This window comes from Phyllostomus discolor, chromosome 9 (genome assembly GCF_004126475.2).
Source record: "Phyllostomus discolor isolate MPI-MPIP mPhyDis1 chromosome 9, mPhyDis1.pri.v3, whole genome shotgun sequence".
Classification (NCBI taxonomy): Eukaryota; Metazoa; Chordata; class Mammalia; order Chiroptera; family Phyllostomidae; genus Phyllostomus; species Phyllostomus discolor.
Genome location: NC_040911.2, coordinates 95,334,033 through 95,353,619, shown reverse-complemented (window position 1 = coordinate 95,353,619; position 19,587 = coordinate 95,334,033). Strand labels below are relative to the sequence as shown.

At 58.3% G+C, this 19,587-nt stretch overlaps 1 protein-coding gene across 2 annotated transcripts in view; it reads left to right on the top strand.

The window, feature by feature from the left end:
* Window positions 1-19,092, top strand: part of ELMO2 (engulfment and cell motility 2) — a 35,696-nt gene extending 16,604 nt beyond the window's left edge. Inside the window, exons 7-22 of one of the 2 annotated variants that reach the window (XM_028524420.2) lie at window positions 567-666; window positions 1,737-1,888; window positions 2,511-2,589; window positions 3,776-3,811; window positions 5,788-5,838; window positions 10,201-10,323; window positions 10,657-10,791; window positions 11,368-11,472; window positions 11,606-11,714; window positions 12,153-12,289; window positions 13,378-13,541; window positions 13,675-13,787; window positions 13,969-14,076; window positions 14,818-14,900; window positions 16,465-16,542; window positions 17,601-19,092. In XM_028524420.2, coding sequence (XP_028380221.1) covers window positions 567-666; window positions 1,737-1,888; window positions 2,511-2,589; window positions 3,776-3,811; window positions 5,788-5,838; window positions 10,201-10,323; window positions 10,657-10,791; window positions 11,368-11,472; window positions 11,606-11,714; window positions 12,153-12,289; window positions 13,378-13,541; window positions 13,675-13,787; window positions 13,969-14,076; window positions 14,818-14,900; window positions 16,465-16,542; window positions 17,601-17,801 — 1,774 coding nt within the window. In that variant the 3' untranslated portion in view covers window positions 17,802-19,092. The remainder of the gene's footprint in view (window positions 1-566; window positions 667-1,736; window positions 1,889-2,510; window positions 2,590-3,775; window positions 3,812-5,787; window positions 5,839-10,200; window positions 10,324-10,656; window positions 10,792-11,367; window positions 11,473-11,605; window positions 11,715-12,152; window positions 12,290-13,377; window positions 13,542-13,674; window positions 13,788-13,968; window positions 14,077-14,817; window positions 14,901-16,464; window positions 16,543-17,600) is intronic. The other variant, XM_028524419.2, reaches the window with a different exon arrangement.
* The last annotated feature ends 495 nt before the right edge of the window (window positions 19,093-19,587 follow it).

Below are 19,587 nucleotides of genomic sequence, written 5' to 3'. Positions count from 1 at the left end.
TCCTCACTCCCCATCAGCTTAATGCTAAGGGCTTTGCATACATTGTCACCTTGCTCCCCCCGACACCCCGTGAGATGAACGTGAGTTTACAGAGGAAGAAGTTGAGGTTTGGAAAGATAAAACTTGCCCAGTCAGTAAACAACTGAGCAGACACTGAGCCCACGTCCGGAGTCTGTGCTCGTCCCCCTGCACTGCGCTGCTCTGGGCCTGACGGCGGGCCCGGGACACAGGCTTCCCCAGCACCTCTGCAGAAGTGTTAGGTTCGGCCAGGGCCCGGCATCCTCCTTGTTCTCGGGCGGTGGTCAGGTGGTTCTGTCTCCTGAGAGGGGGCAGCGCGGAGAAGGAAGGCCTGGTCGCGCAGCAGCCTCGTGTCGACCATGACAGGTGCCCGGGCAGAATGTGCTCCCCGCCTGCCTCGGTGGGCGCGCGGGCACCCACTCCCGGTCGCGTCGACTGATGGCCCGTGGGGTGCTCTCATCGAGATCTGTCCCGTCGTGGCCGCCTTCCCATCCGTTCTCGGTTTTGAATCTTTGTGTTACTGTGTGTGTGTTTTGCGCATGTCTCAGCTACAGTGAGATGCTGGCATTCACCCTGACTGCCTTCTTAGAGCTCATGGACCATGGCATTGTCTCCTGGGACATGGTGTCCATCACCTTCATTAAGCAGGTGAGGCCTCCCACACTCCGTCTCTCTCTCTCCTCTCTCTGCCGCCAGCTGCTCTCCAGGCTATGGTGGCGCCGAGGCACTGCCTGCGGCTCCCTATCCCCGAGGCCGGAGTTTTCACGCTCCAGCTCTGGCCGTCCTGGGGCTCGGGATAGACCTGGTCTTCAGTGCCCTCGGGGCCTGCCCGCAGGGGATGGAACTGGGCTGTCAGAGCCGACTTGGGCCAGAGCAGCACCGGCCATCACCCAGTGCCATCCCCGGGTCTTCCGACCTGCCTCCTGACTCCCCCTTCTCTTGTCTCTGATGAGAAGTGTTCATAGCATCTGCCCTGTGTTTGCAAGTGTGCCTTCCATTGACACGTCTGCCGGGAGCCTGTTCCGACTGTCGGATGAGACTCAGTCGGTGGGACTGGAGACTTCTAGTCTGGCCCTCCTTTCTTCCGCGAGAAGGGATGGCGTCGGTTCAGGAGACTGAACAAACACCAGTGAATGCTATGTCCTGACCTAGAGTTACACCTGTTGTTGTTGGCTAGGGACTTGGGGGGTGTCCTGGTGCCAGAGCTGTTTCGGCGAAAGGGACCCGGCACGTGTCAGGATACGATCGTGGGGACTGAGAAGTGGGGTCAGATGGCGAGACTGTGCACGTCCTCTCTGCCTCCCTTGGGCTCTGCCGGTCTGCACATGCGCAGGAACATGGCGCACGTCAGGAGGAGGGCACCCAGAGGTGCAGTGAAACCCTGGTGTCTGTCAGTGAGGTCCTCTGCTGTCTACAGTCAGCTTTGTCCCCCCTGAGCCCTTGTTTTGAAAACAAAGGATGAAGCCCTTAGATTTTGAGGAAACACAGCTGCCTGGATACCGCACTTTGAAACTGACTTATCCCTGCCTAGGGAATCCCGGGCACCTGGGCCAGAGTAGCCATAAGCCAGATACCACTCTCAACCCAGGGGCCGCTGCCCCAGGGGGGGCCGCGGGCCTGAGAGGGGAGAGCCTTCGTAGGCTGGCGTCGGGGACCTCAGCCGGCCGGCCCCCACGGGCCCTGCGCTTCCCAACCGGTCTGCTCCTGTCTGGCTTTAGATCGCAGGGTACGTGAGCCAGCCCATGGTGGACGTGTCCATCCTCCAGAGGTCCCTGGCCATCCTGGAGAGCATGGTCCTGAACAGCCAGAGTCTGTACCAGAAGATAGCAGAGGAAATCACTGTGGGACAGCTCATCTCTCACCTGCAGGTGTGAGTAAGAGACCCCGCCCCCGCCTTCCTCCCCGGCCCTGCTCCCCGCTCACTCTGCTGAGCCGTCCAGCCCCGCTCCTGCTTCTTCGCCGGCATTCCACGCCGCTGGTCTGCCTGCTCACTCACCCACCCCCTTCCACACTGCGCCAGCTCCCTCTCAGGATGCTCATGATGCTCATGATGCAGACTCGATGATGCCCTGCCCCGGCGTAAAATGCTCTGCAGCTCTCCTTGCCCCTTGGGGTAAAGCGAAGTGTTTTCCATTCCTCCCAGTACCATCGCGATACCAGACAGAATGCGCTGCCTTCCTGTCTCTGGGCCAAGTAGTCTCTGCCTGTACCTATGATGATTGTATTTACACAAAACGCTCTATTTCTGATTATCTGTGTCCCATTTTAAACGGAGCTCTCTGGGAGCGGGGGCCAGTCATTCCCTTGTCCCCTGCTCAGATTTAAGAAGCTCGTTAGCCTCTGCTAAGTGAACGCTTTTAAGGCTTCTGAGGCTTGGCCTCAGGTTGTTATTACTTGATTGTTGTCCGTGACTGGTGCCGTGAGCCATCTCTAAGCGCCAGCTGGCCGCTCACTCTTCTCGTCTCTTCTGCCTCCTCTCTCCGCGGGCACAGCTCCAACCAGGAAATCCAGACCTACGCCATCGCCCTGATCAACGCGCTTTTCCTGAAGGCCCCCGAGGACAAGAGACAGGTCTGTGCTGCCTTTTCAGGCTTTTCACCTGGGCTCCTCCCAGAGAGGAATTCTCACCCGCCCGCCCTTGGCCCTGCAGAGAGCAGAAAGCCCGCCGTTTCCCCGAGTCCCCCCTCCTGCCCCTCTGCGGGCCAAGCCCACCGGAGCGGCTCTGCTGGGGAAGGCCCCGGGGAGGACCGGCCGGGAAACCCGCCAGGGGCTTGGGCTGGAGCAGGAGCCTGCGAGCCTGCCCTTCTCACGGGCCAGGGAGTAAATGTTTCTCGCTTTGTGGGCCACAAGGTCCAGGTGGCACCTACGTAACCTTGCCGTTGTGGCCAAAAGCGTCCCCAGGCAGGTAAGCGAATGAGCGTGGCTTCTCCCCATGAGACCTTACTTACACAAACAGGCAACAAGCCTAAATCTGGCCCTAGTTTGCGAGCCCCTTGGTCAGAGAATCGGGAAGGGAGAGGAGACCCTCGGGGCATCCCTGCTGAGTCCCAGGAGAGCGAGACAGACGGGAAAGAGCAGAGGGACTCCGCACGAAGTTCCGTGTATAGAGACCCTCTGGTCCGGGTCCTAAGCCTCCTCCTTCCCCTCGGCGTTAGCTGTGTGACACTGTGCACATGGCTGCACTTCTCTGAACCCCGGTTTCCTCACCTGGAACATGGCAGCAACCACACCTGCCTCGTTTACTTCGTAAGGGTGACAGGAGGCCAACCAGACCACTGTTTTACGAGGGAGGACATCGGGAATGAGCTGGGCAGGCCAAGGAGCACTGGCCTCGGAGTCCAGGGCTCTGAGGCTAAGTCCGCTTCCTGCCGCCCGCTGGGCACCTGCGTTAACCTCTCGGGGTCTCAGTTGGTCTTTCCATCCAATGAAGGGGCCAGATTAAAAGATCTCTAAGGGCCCTTCCAACACTAACTTCCTACGTTTCTCTTGGAAAAGCCTCAGTTGTGTACGAAAGAAAGGCTTTTTGGTGGTCTGTCAGTGCCCTGGGCTCGGTCAGGTGAAATTCACGGGGACCACATGCCAAGCTCTTGGAGGACTCTAGTGGGAGGACCAGGGGAGCGTCCGTGGTTCTGTCTGTCTGTCTGTGTTGGATGGCTTTGCCCCGTTCATGGCTCCCCTCCTGGTCCTGTTCTGAATGTAAGCCGACAGCTCATTCTTCCATCTGCTTCTCTCTGTGCTTTTTGCTTTCCGCCGGCAGGACAAGCACCTTAATCCGCTAGACCTGCCTGTCACTGTAAGTAGCACCGCTGTGTGGGAGGGGCCCCGCTCTCGTCCCGGTGGGGCGAGCACAGCCGGGCCAGAGTCTCCCATCTGCTCTGACGCTCAGGGAACTCGGGACACAGGGCAGGTCGTGGGCAGTAACTCTCCTTTGTCCAACACCGGAGGCTGCAGCGCAGACCAGAGCCACGTAGAGGACTGAGGCGGAGCCTGTCCCAGGGAACGTGGCCCAGTCCTCCCTTCGTAACTTGCCCTTACGTGGCCGTGTCTGTGGGTCAGCCCGGGAAGGTCAGGTTCAGAAACAGCCTGTGGCTTTCATCTGAGTGGTGCCCTGACGTGTCACCTCCCAGCCTGATACGGCGCAGTGTAAAGGTGAAGCCACGCCTTGTTGGGCACTGACCGGACCGTGGGGATTTGAAAAGGCGTAGACAGTTGACAAGAGGGAAGTTGGACGCTCATTTCCCGTGAGAGGGAGCTTAGAGAGAGGCCGCCCTGTGAGGGTCTGAAAGAGGATGAGAGCTTCCCCCGAAACCCCCCCAACCCCCGTCAGCCCCGCAGAGAAGCCTTTGGTCTGAGGCCTTTATACTCCAGCAGCAGACCACTGCGGTGGCCACTTTGTTCGTGGTCGCAGCAACACTGAACCTCAAGCCGACCTCCTGTAGCTACCAGAGGAGTTTCTAGGCCACCCTCCTCCTCCTCCTCCAGTCGGCGTGTGCTCCGGGTAGGCAGAGTGAGACTCGGTGTCCCTGGCAGCAGCGGCCTCTTGGACTGGGGCCAGAAGTCCAGACGTGAGAGAGAGAAAGGGACGGGACTCGTGCGTGGGTCCTTGTCCGTGGGAGACACATGTGGCAGCTGCCTCAGGCCGATGGACTTGGAGTCCTCGGCAAATTAAATGAAGGCAGCGGTTCCCAAAGTGAAGTCATACTAATTAACATTATAAGAAGTGATGGCTGACACTGGAAGGCAGAGTCCGAAGAATTATGAAAAGCTGTCAGAAAAATTAAAAGCGTGGTAATCTGGGAGCCGTTTGTTTAGGGGAAAAGAGCTTCACATTTCAGCAGCTCCTCCAGGGTATCGGCGTCACAGCCCAGAAGGATAAATGACGGTCGTTTTGATGAAGCCAAGGCCTTGGCAGTGATTAAATGGTAATCACTGCAGTCTCTGCCGAAATAAAGGCATGTCCATAATGTAGTTTTAGAAGATTTGCATAAGAATGGCCAAAATAATGATTCCGAAAGGACCCTTAAAGCTTCAGCCCCTGGAAGATTCACTTAAGTAGGATACTTTCCTGAGTGTGTTAAATAAATAAAGTGTTCCTGTTAAAGTCGGAACCAAACACAGTTTTAAAAGTGACCCTGTGATGAACAATGACCCCAAAGCACCCAGCGCGTTCTCTGGGGCAGTCAGAAGTGGGCTGGGCACTGCTCGCTGGGCCGGAGCGGCCTCGCCCGGCTCCCTCTGCTGGTGAGGCCCTGGGGGTCGGCGGGGTGGGGCCGGAGCCCTGTCCTCCGTCTGGGGGGTCTGGAGTCTGGAGGGTCTGGAGTCGGTGTTTCAGCAGAGCCCCTTCCAGCCTGGGCAGTTGGGGGTCTGCCTGGACCTGTGACCAGTGGGTGCGGCTGGGGCCATCACACTGCTCTGTGCTCCCTGTGCGTTGTCCATCGCCCGGCGTCCGTCCTTGTGCCACCGTGTCTTGTCCTGCCACACGCAGTCTTCTTTGTCCCTCTCTGAAGATGATGGGGTCAACTGTGCCGCTGGGAGGGGAAACCCTGTTGAGTGAATTTGCAGTCCCAAAGAAAAGTGTGAGGGCATTTGTTAGAGTGTAAGATCCACTCGATGGTTCATGGGGTTTTTTCTATTTGTCTACTTTTGGTTTGAAAGGAATAAAAATGTAAAAGCAAAAGCCCCTGAGCTATGACATCTCCTTCCCCTTGATAGCTGTCAACAGCTCTGTGCCTGCCGCCTTGCCTGACGTTTGCTTGTTTTCCTCCACAGGACATGGCCAATGCTTTCGCCCAGAAGCACCTCCGGTCCATCATCCTGAATGTAAGTGTCCGGAACAACCTGTATTTTGTTACTATTTTGTTACTATTGTATAGTCGTATTGTTATCATTGAAGTTGCCGTTCCGCAGGGAGGACACTCAGAGGGAACTCAGCAACAGGCACTAAACACTTCTTAAAGTGAATGAGCTTTTTGGGGAGCTCTCTCCAGGAGGCCGACTGGCCCACCAGGAATCGCTCATTGTCCTGCAAATCCGATTTTTTTTTCTGGGGGAGTGTGTTGAAATGGGCACACAGAAGGAGAGCAGCTCATTGAACAAACACCGGGCGTGAGCCCGAGCTGCGTGGGGCGCCGACAGGGGTGAGTGAGATGGTGCGTTTGCTGCCCGAGGCCTTCCTGCCCCAAGTGGCCACAGCACCGCGTGGTCAGGTTCCGCAGAGGCTCCAGGCCAGGAGATTTCGGAGCGGGGGCAGTGAGTCCTGTGAGGAAGGGAGGTGCCAGGAAGCCTTCAGAGGAGCAGCTTCAGGTGGGGCTGAGGACGGGTCAGCAGACCCAGAAGAAAGGGATTTCGGGAGGGCGGGGGCCGGAACCTGATGGGGTGTGTGGGTTGAGTGTGAAGCAAGGGGGTTTCTGGGAGGACCGCAGAGGTGGCGAAGACTAGATCAAGGAGGATCTTCGTCTCCTTCCTAGAGGCAGGTGAGGGGGTTTCATCGGGGTTGTGACATAACCGGACTCGAGTTTCAGGAGGACCCCACTCCGAGGTCTGCATGTTTCCGGGGTGGTGTGCGAGGGAGGAGAGCGGAGCAGGGGTGGTGAGGGGTGGGGGGCATCTGGAGAGAGGTCTCCTTCCTCGTCGCCAGGGTGGTGATTTGGGGTGGGAGGGAGCAGAGGGGGGGACGGCGGGAGCTGGGAAAGAGAGCCGAGGGTGTGGGTTTAAAGGAGGCTGTTTTATCAGCTGTCAGAAGCCAGGGAGAACTGGGAGGCCACAGTGCAGGGAATAATGGGAGAAATTTGGAGTCAAGTGTGAAAAGTTCAGTAATTCTGTCCATGAACCAACCCCTACTCTGCCATTAGCCAGTCTTTGATCTTGTGCAATTCACTTAACTTCCGTGGCCTTCCAGTCGCTCCTCCAGACGGAGGCTAAATGAGCTAATATGCATTCAGTGCTAGGCGGGGGCCTGGCTCGAGGTCCGCGCTGTGCTCGCACTGGCGGTTCTGTGTGAACCAGGTGCAGAGGTGGCGGAATTCAAGCAGTGAGCTCTGAGCATGAATCCAGCGGTCGGCTGCTCTAAATAGGCAGAGCTGTCGGGCCTCCCTGCACAGAGCCGGCCCTTGCCTGCTGGCCACTTCCCTGGTCACAGCCCCATGGCCCGCCAGCATGGACCTCAGCTGACGCTCCAGCACTCTGCCCCGCGGGTGGCTGGGAGCACACGGCTCCCCCCGCATCCTTGTCCACACTCCTGAGCAGCCGTCCTCTGTGTGTGTGTGGAGGGGGTGAGGGTGCCCCTCGGGGAACTTTAATGAAGTTTGAGGCTTATTATTTACTTGAATGGGGTTAGAAGTTCAGCTCATTCCTGGACAAACCTTGTGCCAAGGCTGAAATTCCGGCACAGAAGACAGTTCCGTGTCAGCGCTCGGGACTTCAATAGTCTGCTAGGAAATGCTTAATGCAAGCTCCCTTCAGCCCAGGAGTTCAGCTGCATTGAGCCAAAGAACACAGGCCTCGAGGTGTCTGACAGTCAAATGAGACGCCAGCTAAGACCTCTGAGACGACAGCCCACCCACCCGACTGGAGCTGAACTTCTTTAGGGCGACGGCGGTTACCTTTCCCCTGTGGTGTGTCTGAGAAAGGGGGGTTAAAGTGAGTGAACACCAACGTCACGTGAACTTTAACGCCTCTTTAAAGTGGTTTGATGAATTCCGGAGTGTCAAGGAGGAAGGACTAGGGATAGACGGGTCGGGAGGAAGCGGAGCCTCAGAGGGAGGGACACAGAGAAAGGAGGCGGCTCGGAGTGGGCAGAGAAGAGGTATGGGGAGGACAGCCGGGCAGCGGGGGAGAAAAGAGCCTGGGCAGGAGTGTCCGGGTGCAGCGAGGAAGAGGGCAGCAGGAGCGGAGCAGAGAGGGAACAGGGAGTCTGGAGAGATGGAGACAGACGCTGCAGTGGAGCGGAGAGGGGCGACCTCTCACTGGAGAGACGGAGGGAGTGCACGGGGCAGAGGGAGCCAGAGGGGGCGCAGAGGGAGGCGGGGGCTGAGCACACCCAGTAGAGAGAGCAGAGCAGCTTTGTCCGGTCGGAGTTGCCGCCGCTCTGGGAGTGCTGTCCACAATGGTAGCCGCCAGCCACATGTGGCGGTTGAGATGCATCTAGTCTGACTGGGGAACTTGTCATTTTTTCAAATGTTCAGTTGAAATTTAAATACCCACACGTGGCTGGTAGCTACTGCTTGGGCGGCACAGAGCGAGAAGAAAGAGACGGAAGGGGAATGCACTCCGGCGTCAGTGGGGGGAGACGCGGTCTCGTCTCCAGGAAATGTAACAGGAACCACGTAGTGTATTTTACCTGTTCTGGCAGCAACATGAAAAAGGAACACAGGAGCCCTGGCCAGTGTGGCTCACTCAGTTGGGCGTCATCTGCAAACTGAAAGGTCGCAGGTTCGCTTCCCAGTCAGGGCGCATGCAAGAGGCAGCCAATTGATATTTCTCCCACATTGATGTTTCTCTCCCTCTCTCCATTAAAAGAAATCAATATAAGAAAAAAATAATAAAATTTCATTTAACCCAATATAACCAAAATACTATGATTTCAACACATAATCAATAGAAAAAATCATTAATGAGATACTGTACATTTTGTTTTTCCTACGAAGGCTCTGAGGTCTGGTGTGCACTTGTCACAGCACATCTCGGTTTGGCTACATTTCAGATGTTCTGCAGCCACAGGTGGCTAGTGACCACCAGGTTGGACCGCACAGGTCTGACGGGCTTGATCTCAAGCCAGAGCAGGTCCTAGGGAGAGCTGGTCTGAAGTTAGAGGGGGCTGGGGAAAGACACTGACCCCGAGTTAGAAGGTCTAGAGCGGAGCTGTCTGCTAGAACTTTCTGTGGTAACGACAGTGTTCCGTATCCGCCCCGTCATTGGTGGCAGCCACCTGCCATGTGTGCCTGGTGAGCTTAAAATGCGGCCAGTGTTGCCGAGGACCTGGAGTTTCGGCTGAAATGAATTGCAAGCGACTTAAATACGGAGAGCCGCGTGGGGCCCGTGGCTGGCATAGTGGACAGCACAGGCCTAGGGACACAGCCAGGCTGAGGAAAAGACCACGAAGGACACGGGCGGTTCGTGTGGGAGACTGGGCAGAGTCTCGTCTGGACAAGAGGAGGCCAAGAGTGACAGGGTTCGAGATGGAAGGGAGACGGAGCAGGGAGCGGGGCGTGCGGGGGAGCATGCGGGAAGGAGCAGACCCGTGGGCGTGAGAACATGCCGTGTGAGACAAGAACGTCACTCAGCTCTGATCAGCCCGAGGGACGGCGGGCGACGCAGTGGGCAAGGAAAGGGCAGAGACAGAGCGAGAGAATAGGAGAGGGGTGGGCATCGGAGGGGCAGGGTGGTGGGCTGAGAGGGGAGGCCGACGGAGCGTGGGCGGGGCGGAGTGGGAGAGGGGAGGGGGATGCACGCCTACGTGAGAAGGAGGGGCCAAGCCCAGAGGAGGAAGGAGGGAGGCCGCAGTGAGGGGCTGGGCAAGGAGTGGTGGACGCTCCCCTGTGTGCAGCTGTCTCCGTATCAGTTAAAGAAAGTGACCTTTGCTAAAGCCCCTCTCCTTGGCGAGGCCATCTAAAACATTTTGTCTGTCTCGGGGAAAATAAAAGAAAGAGACTGCCCAGGTCTACAAGCAGATCTTGCTCTGTCACACTAGCTGTTGTCTTGGATTGAGTAATCAATCTCTAGCCCTTCTCGGCCCAGTTTGGCAGCCACCAGCCACATGATGCTGTGGAACACTTGAAATGCGGCTGGTCCGTGTTGAGACTAGTGATCACTTACTGATTGCAGTCGTCAATATCTTACCTGATTGGAGTAGCTCTAGCCGCTGATCTCCAATATCATAATCTTAGGGGGTAGCCTCCCTCCTCTTCAGGGTAGCCAGGTGTAGCCTCCACCCATCAGTCCACTTCCCCTGCCCAGCGGAGTGGACAGAAGAGGACAGTGCCCTTTGGGCCTGTAGTGAGCCACCTCTGCCCAGACGGAGCCCGTTCCTGCTCCCCACCCCACCCCCCGAGAGCATGACGTCCCTGTGTGTGGAGGGGAGCCCTGCCCCCGCCCGGCGTACTTTCTTCTTCACCGGCACGGATGTGGCTCTTCGGTGAGAGAAAATCAGCTCAGCCCCCTGCTCCCTGCCTTTGCTTTTTCTAGCACGTGATCCGAGGGAACCGCCCAATCAAAACCGAGATGGCTCATCAGCTGTATGTCCTGCAAGTCCTGACCTTTAACCTTCTAGAAGAAAGGATGATGACCAAGATGGACCCCAACGACCAGGTAGGTGCGGGGGGGTGGGGGGGAGCGGCAGCCCTTTCCTGGCCTAAACTGGGTGCTGCTGGACGTGGCTCATGCCACCCTCAGTCTGTGTGCTGAGAGCCTGTGCTGTGCAGAACCCATTGTGTCTGCTTTGAGAGAGCTAGCCGCGGCCCCACCAAGACCTCTTCCCGCTGGCGCACCCTGGGGCCGAGCCCGTCCCGGTCCCGCTAAGGCAGAGGTGGTGCCTCCTCAGAGGTCCATCAGGGCCAGAGCTCTGCGCAAGCCCAGCACCCCCTCCTCCTGGCTCCCCTCGGTTAGCGGGCTCCCCTGCCGACTGTCTGTTGCACCTCTCAGGCTCAGCGGGACATCATATTCGAACTGAGGAGGATCGCGTTTGACGCAGAGTCCGACTCCAGCACCGTCCCCGGGAGTGGGACTGAGAAGCGCAAAGCCATGTACACGAAGGACTACAAGATGCTGGGGTTCACCGTAAGTTTCCCAAAGCGCGGACCTAGCAGGCCTTCCCCCTGGCGGGAAGCCAGAGGGCCCACCCAGCCAGAACCCAGGCCATCCCCCCTTCACACTGGTGGCCCTGGATGGCACTAAGAAGCTGGAGGGCCTTGACGCTTGGTTTGCCTTTGGGATGGCAGATTCCCAAGTTCATGTCCACATCAGGGCTGTGAAACAAAGGCATCCGCAGGCAGGCCCAGGAGCGCAGCCAAAGGGACAGAGAGGGGACCTGAGGCACCTCTCACCACAGCCGCGAGGTTCTTTGAAAAGCTGGCATGGACATTTTGTAATAGGATACAGCCTGAGGGTGGAGTTACTTGGGTTAAATACTTCCGTGTACCTCCTCAGCACCCAGCAGCATGCCATGCGCTGGGGGTACAGGGTGAGTCAGCCCCAGCGCAGTGGTCAGGGCGCAGCCTCCAGGTAGAGATGGGGAGTGGACAGAGGTGGGTCTGCAGTGCTGGCGGCACTCGGGGGAGGGGCAACAGGGCTTCCCCTCAGTGGCGCCGCACGCGGGAGACTCCCGAGTCTCCAGTCGGGTCTCTGTTCCTCCAGAACCACATCAACCCGGCAATGGACTTCACGCAGACTCCTCCCGGGATGCTGGCCCTGGACAACATGCTGTACTTGGCCAAAGTCCACCAGGACACCTACATCCGGGTAAAGGCTGGGGCCTGCTTTCTCAGCCCCGATGCCACCTCTCCGGACTCCCTCCTTCACCTCCCTTCCCTCTCCTCCCTCACCTCCTTCCCTCACCTCCCTCACTCCCTTCCCTCCCCTCTGGCCCCCACAGATTGTCCTGGAGAACAGCAGCCGCGAAGACAAACACGAATGCCCCTTTGGCCGCAGCGCCATCGAGCTTACCAAGATGCTCTGTGAAATCCTGCAGGTTGGGGAACTGCGTAAGTCCTCGCAGCAGCCCCGCGCCCTCAGCCAGCCCTTCGAGTCGGGGGCCGGGGAGGCCCGAGGTCATGAAGTTGGGGTCAGCGGGGCCGGGCATCCTCAGTCACCGAGGGAGCTGGAATCCCCGTTCTCCTTGTTAACGGGCTACAGCCTGGTTCCAGCTGGGGATGTGTGAACGTGTTCGAGAGCTGCACCGCCGCCCCCTTACTCTCGTGTGTAAGGACCAGCTGCCTCTGCCGCAGGGTGGAGGCGGACCAAGGGCACGTGCCCTGGAGAAGAAGGCTCCGGAGGTGGAGGACGGCCCAGCCCCCACTCCTCATCAGCCCCGGTCCTCGGTCCTCGCTCTGGTTTCACTCCTCGGGACTGGGTGCAGAGGATCCCAGGGTCCTGGAGGAGACCTCCCAGCTCCCCCGTGCCCCGCCCCTTTTCTTCCGCAGCAAACGAAGGGCGCAACGACTACCACCCGATGTTCTTCACCCACGACCGGGCCTTTGAGGAGCTCTTTGGGATCTGCATCCAGCTGCTGAACAAGACCTGGAAGGAGATGAGGGCAACGGCGGAGGACTTCAACAAGGTCAGTGTCGCAGAGCGCCGAGGCCCGCGGGCTGGGACCATCACGTGACAGTCAGGGACAGCTGGCCAGAGCCAGGGAAGTCCCTGAGCTGGGAAACCGGCTTGGTCTGCAGCGCTGAGTCACAGGCGCTGAGGCAGCGGAGCCTCGGTGCCCTCTGGCTGTGCTTCCTCTGTCACCTGGAGCAGGTGTCCTGCCCCTCCTGTCCTCCTTAGGGGACAGGAGGATGGGCACAACAGTAGCAGCTGCGGTTGGCTGAGCATTGAGTAGGCGCAGGCACTGTTGATGCCTTTCGTGAACCGGAAACGTCAGGGGAGAGGTCCGAGTGGATTGGCGTGATACGCAGGCCGTGGGAGCCACTCAGAAGTGGTTCCCCGATGCTTTCTGAGCGCCCCCTCTGTGGGGCCCGTGAGGCCCCCGGCGGCTGGTCATCCGGGACTCCAGTGTTTGGAGCCTGCCCCTCTCGTTGGAGGTGCAAAGAGGAAGAGGTTTTCCATAGTTCCAGCACCCAGCGATGGTCATTTTTGTGCTTCCCCGTAGTCCTTTTTCTCTATCGATTTTTCCTTCTCTGGTGGAGAGCCGGCCGGATGTGCGGTGTGATGGCCGGCTTTTCCCTTGTTTTGGGGAAGCAACACGTTTTAGGGACACACTGCAGTGTGCCGGGCACCGTGCCTCCACAGAGCGTCTGCTGGTCCTTCCGGCAGCTCGTGTCGGAGTGTCTGTCTCTCCCTTCAGACAGGAGGCGGGAGCCGGAGGATGTTACGTGACTTGTTCAAGGAACAGATTCAGGGACAGAGTCAGCATCTGAACCCATTTCTCTCTGACTCCAGACACCTTTGCTCATCCCACACCCTTGACTGATTGACATTTGTGAGAAATAAAGCATTTGTCACCACCAGTCGCTTGTCCTCAATAACCGTCTGAGGAGGTGTGCCCTCTCTCGCATGGGGTCCCCTGCGCCCCCCAGCACGGTCCGTAGTGCCTGCCGTGCTCGAGGCCCTCGGGCCAGGGCCGAGCCCTGGAGCCCCAGAGGCAGCCCGCCTGCGTCAGAGAGAGCGGGAGCGAGGGGGCGTCTCCTCCCTCCGCCGCAGGTCATGCAGGTGGTCCGAGAGCAGATCACGCGCGCGCTGCCCTCCAAACCCAACTCCTTGGACCAGTTCAAGAGCAAACTGCGCAGCCTGAGCTACTCTGAGATCCTGAGGCTGCGCCAGTCCGAGAGGATGAGTCAGGACGACTTCCAGTCCCCGCCGATCGTGTGAGTGCCCTCCCTGGGTGGGGCGGGCTTGGGGGAGGCAGCCCCAGCCCTGCCTGCCTTCGGAATCTGCCGGGGCCTTCTCCTCACTTTGGAGTGTGTCTCCCCTCCCCCCTCTCCCTCTCCCCCCACTCAGGGAGCTGAGGGAGAAGATCCAGCCCGAGATCCTGGAGCTGATCAAGCAGCAGCGCCTGAACCGGCTCTGTGAGGGCAGCAGCTTCCGGAAGATTGGGAACCGCCGAAGGCAGGGTAAAGGGGGCCGGTGCCCTGGGCTGGTCCTTGCCGCCCGGAGTCGCTGCTGGGGGAGAGAGCCTGGCGGGGCGGACCCTGCGGGGAGCAGGCAGGGCACAGGGCATCCTTGGCCCTTTGGGGGCCCGGGCCTTCCCCAGAACTGTCCCCGCTCACCTGCCCTGCGTCCCTTGTGTTCCAGAGCGCTTCTGGTACTGCCGCCTGGCGCTGAACCACAAGGTCCTGCACTACGGCGATTTGGATGACAACCCGCAGGGGGAGGTGACGTTTGAGTCCCTGCAGGAGAAAAGTAGGTTCATCTCCCTGTCGCTGTGTCCTGGTAGCTGGACTCGATGTCAGGGTAGTTCCGGTCCTGGCTGTCTCAAACCGATGACCTGGTCTTGAGCCAGTTCTCCCCAGACCCATTTCCTCGCTGGCAGGGGTCGCGCTCTGCGGCCCGCCTCCCAGGGCTGTCTGGGGAGCCGGTGAGACCGCGGGGGGGCTGGCTGCTGACACTGCAGGGGTGACACAAAACCAGGCTGAGAGGGGGTGGTTATTCACACCCTGGCTTTGCTCCTAATTCAATTAATTCTAATTGATTGCAAGTTCATTCTCCCTTCTGCCGTGGTGTCTTCTCTCAGAATGACAGCCATGCCTCCCTGAGAGGAGGCGTGAAGCAGTGGTGTGGGGAAAGCACTTAGGACCCGCAGCAAGCAGGTAGCAGGCAGAGCCGTTAGCTGTCGCCACTGCTCTTTGCTGTGGTGGCATCGTCATTGTCATCATAGTGACGTGAAAGCGAGGCGGGTGTCGGAGGCCCCGCGCCTTGGGGAGACAGTCCAAAAGCCCTGCACTGCCCTCCAGTCAGATTGGACACAGCCCGGCAGGCCGTGGCCCATGGGAAGTGGCCACGGAGGAGGGGACAGGAGAAGGCCACACTCCCTGAGCCGATACAGCCCTCTGCGTCTAGGGGCGGGGGCGTTCCCTCTAGACCCGAACTGAGGACCAGCCTGTGGCACGAAGCTTCCAGAGACTGATTCCCCCTGTGTAACAGTTCCCGTTGCAGACATTAAGGCCATCGTCACCGGGAAGGACTGCCCCCACATGAAGGAGAAGAGCGCCCTGAAACAGAACAAGGTGAGTGGAGAGGCCTGTGCTGCCGCCGTGGTGACTCCGGGGCGCAGCCGGCGGCGGCGGCTCTAGGTGCGTGGTCTCGCCCCAAGCTGCTCCTGAGCACTGCACTACGAACAGCTCTGACGCACACGGAGGTGGACAGACCTCCCGTGTACGTGTCACCCGGCCCCCACGGCCACGGCGAGTTCTGCGTGTCCCCCTCGCTCCCTCACCGCTTTGAAGCAGGCCTCAGGGCTACACCAGCTCCCTGTAAATCTCTGCAGTCTCTGGATGGTGAGGGCTCCTCCAGCGTCATCACGCCACCGTCATCACACCTGAAAAGGAATTAAAAGTTAACGCCAGCTATTCCATTGACGTTTGCATTTTCACCAATGATCATATAAATAACATAACTTCTCTATAAATATGCGCATGTTTATATGTCTGTACACACGAACACACACACGCTCGCTGCCGTTGTGTGTGCGAAGTCAGAGTCTGAATGAGGGCTACACTCCGTGATTGTTCTCCGAGTTGCTTAGTTCATGAGGTCCCCATCCGTCGTTTCCGTCTTTTTTTTTTTTCCTCTTTGCAGTTTATTAGTTGAAGAAACCAGGTTGCTTGTTTGGTAGTTTCTCAGGGTCTGAAATGTGCTGATTGCCTCCCCACGGTGCAGTTGAACTTGTTCCTCTGTCCCAGATCTGTAACTGGTGGAGAGACCTAGGGGCCTGATCCACTTCGGGTCTGACCTGGTTTTTTTGTTGTTGTTGTTGATAAGACTCCTTCCTGGATGGTGTTATGTTCGATCAGGAGACACGTACATGCAGACGGAGCGCCGGCTGCACAGCGCCTCCTGCTGGTAGCGAACTCCGGCTTGCTGCCTCACGGTGTTCCCATGCCGCCCGTCCTTCCCGTTCATTAGCTGAACTGCTTCTCTGAAGAGAAACTCGCGGTCACCTGTTGTTAGCTTGCCAGCGGTGCGGTTTGTGTAAGAGAGGGGGGTAAAGGCTGGATTCTTTCCTGTTCTGCACCTTCTTTAAAAACGAAGGGGCAGTTAGTTCCCTGGCATCGTCCAACAGTGACCCACTTCGTGTACGTGTTTCGTTTTGGTTTTTAGTATTTTTATGGGCTCGGGATTTAATAAGCAAATCAGACCAGTTTCAGCCCATGACAGTTATGTCGTCAGTGCCCAGATGTTCCCATCTTTGGCCGCAGTTTGTTTTCATTGTTGAGGCTTTAAATTGTTAAGGCCTTTCAGTTTAATTACCGGGATACTTAAGGTAGCGCACTGTCACAGACGCTGATGTTCAGGAGCTCTTGGGGACTGAGGGATGACTTTTCTACGATCTTAAAAGTATCGCCACATCTCAGACGTGACTGGGTGGGGGCGGGCGAGGTAAGGTGGATCGGTCACCAGTGGGCCTCGTCTCCAGCCGCTCTTGCGCGCGCGCCCTGGGGCTTTGATGGCGTCACACCTGAACCAGCACGTTCCCGGTGGTGCCAGGTTCCTCGGACTCGGGCCAACATCTCCGTGTGCAAAGCCCGGGCCAGGCCATTGCTCCAACTAACTGAAACCCTTCTCCTGCAGGAGGTGTTGGAATTGGCCTTCTCCATCCTGTACGACCCTGACGAGACCCTGAACTTCATCGCACCTAATAAGTACGAGGTGAGCGGCGTGGCGCTGCCGTGCACTGCCGAGCCCCCGTGGTTCCTCAGTGGGGGGTGAGGAGTGGGCAGGACAGGAGCGCCCTGTCCCCCCTTGCCTTTCGGGTCACCCTTCAGCTGCAGCTGGAGGTGTCTTAGAAAGGTGAGCCAGCTAGGAATGACTTGCTTGCCTGGGAGTAGGAAAATATTTCTCTTTTCTGTTTCTGTGTGGCCGCCCACCTCGGCGAACCCGACAGACCCCCGCCTTGGGGCTCCTGCCGAGTGGCGTAGATCTGGCCTGGGCTTTGAAGCCAGATGGCTCGGTCCTGCTGGTGACATAGGCTTGCAGTTTCGTCGGCAGCACGGAAGACCCCAGACGCTGCCTGACTCACTGCGGTTGAAACCCTTCGTGCCTGGGGAGCTCTGAGAGCCATCAGAGGAAACAAGAGGCGGGGCTTCTGGAGGAAGGCACACTCAGGCAGGGCCTGGGCTGCGGTGCGGGTTTACTGGGTGGGGGGAGGGGAGTGAAGCACCAACAGGAGGGGAGACAGGTGAGAAAAGGCACCAGGAAAAGGCAGAGCAGGTTAGGGAGGGATGGGCCGAGAAGTCCCTGCTCTCCCGAGACCCTCCAGTTTCATTTCTCTAGTACGTGATGCCCACATTTGTTGACTGGGCGTCCTTTAGTTTACTTCGTTTGAGGTCCCCAGTGGTTCCTCTCGTGTCCCACTGTCTCCCCTACTGTGTGTTCTCCCTTCCCCTGTCACTGGTTTCAGGGGCAGTTTCAGGAACCTGGTGCCGGGGTGCTCAGGGCTCCTTGTGCTGCATTCTTCAGTAGCGTTTTTAAAAGTCATCCTTTTTAATATCTTTGGGAGCTTAAATGTCAATGCGTCATAAAAACCAAAAGGTCTTCTGAGAAAGTGAGTGGTCGGCCCCCAGCTTCCCTTCGCTGTTATCCCGAATCAGACTGCGTCCCTGAGTAGTGCCGGAACAGACCGGTGTGGGCGCTAGGACAGGGACCTCGGCAGGCCCTCCTGCCGGCCAGGGGCCGCCTTGTGATGCTGTGCAACTCGCTGTCCCTAGTACTGCATCTGGATCGACGGCCTCAGCGCCCTCCTGGGGAAGGACATGTCCAGCGAGCTGACGAAGAGCGACCTGGACACGCTGCTGAGCATGGAGATGAAGCTGCGGCTCCTGGACCTGGAGAACATCCAGATTCCCGAAGCGCCCCCGCCGGTGCCCAAGGAGCCCAGCAGCTACGACTTCGTCTATCACTACAGCTGAGCCTGGAGCCGCAGGCGCCGGTGCCCAGGGAGGGGTTTGGGGCCCAGAAGAAACGCTCACAGTCTGGTGCCTTGTCCTTCGCTTGTACAGAATCTGTAGTGACCGTGGTGGCCAGTACATGCCAACCGTTCCTCAGACCCACCTCAGACCACCGAGAGCTGCCTCCGGGTCCCCGTCTCCTGTGAGTCGTGACGGCAGGTGCTCTGGCTTCCCCGCCGCCGTGGAGCCTGTGTCCGGGCCGTGAGGAACGAGCGGCAGAGGCCCTTGCCCTTTGGGCCGAGAAACTGCTTCTTGAGCTGGATTTCACAGAAGCCACTCACCTTTTCTTCCTGAGCCTGCTCTCCGGTGGCCAGCTGTCTTGCCGTGTGGGCAAGAGCTGCCTGCGGAGGACCGACGTGCTGGGTGTGCTGGGAGCCTTGGGGAGGCTGCCTTTGGCTGGCCCATGCCTGTGCCAGACCCAAGCAGAGGCCTTGCCCATGCTTGCGTCGTCTTTGTGAGGGCTCACTGTGGCCTCACACGGGGCCTGCAGGCTGCTGCTGCTGCTGCTGCTGCTGAGGCTGAGCTGCGGCTCCAAAGCTCTGCCCTCCGGAGCTGCCAGACCTCGCTCGCCCACGCAGTTGTCTGGGCAGACGGTGATTTCTACCTACAAGCTCCCAGTCTGTCATCTTGGCGAGTCAGAGCCAGGAGGGCTGAGTCCCACCCTCTTACTCTCAAGGAACTCTGTGGGAAGAGCCCAGATGAGCCTGGGCCTAGGCCGGTGAGGTCTCTCGATTCTGCTCCCCTCCCCCCACATTTCTATTGTCCCTTCCTCTGGGAGAGATCTCCCAGTGAACCTGAAGTGTGTCCCCCTCCAGGTGGCTTTCCTTTGGCCTTCCAGACCTCAGGAAGTTGGCCTTCCCTCCCTCCCCATCCCAGCGCTGTGGTTCCTCCCTTGGGCCATGATTTCAGGGCGCTGGCCGAGGCCACAGCTGTGCCAACGGGGCATCCTTGGTGCTGCCGCACTTGTAAACCACACGCACAGCCTCTCTCCTTGGACGTACGTCAACCCGGCATTCAGTATTGGTAGCCTGGCATGGTAGGTCCTACCCAATGAAGAGTGTACTATATATTTTCTTTACTATAGGCCATACTTATACAGACGTGTATATATATTTATATATAAGCTCTACCTATCCTAGGATGGAATGTTTGAGGGGAAATGAAATTGGAGGCAGAAGAAAAAATAGTAACACTTCCAGTTGTGAGCCAAGACTGTACAGCCTGCGAGCAGCCAGGAGCTTCCTGTTAGTAACCATGTTTTCAATAAATACTCTTTCATGTACAAACCGCGGTTCCTACTAACAGCTCTTCCTCTGTTCCTGGCTTCCTGCCAAAGGGAACTTTAACCTTGACACGCCTTCATTGCATTGTGCCCGGAAGACTTTGGAGAGCTCCAGCTGGGGTCCTCAGCCCCCTCCTGAGAGCTGCTTTCTCTTCCTCAACCAGCCCGCCTCTACCACACACACACACACACACATACACCTGCTCACAGATGTCACATCCGGACCAAGTGCTCTCTGCTCGGGCCTGCTGGGTACTTCAGGGAAAGGCATACCGCACACCCCTGTGAACACGTCCTGCCTCTTCCTCCTGCCAGGGGCACAGCCAGGGAACAGCGCGAGTACTTGTACCTTACAAAGAAGACACGCTCTTCACCCTTTGTGTCGCCGTGCTTAGTGCCCAGCCTTCCAGCTGGTGTCTTAGGCTGTTGCTGCAAACCTCAGCCTTGGTAGCTGGGAGGCTTGAA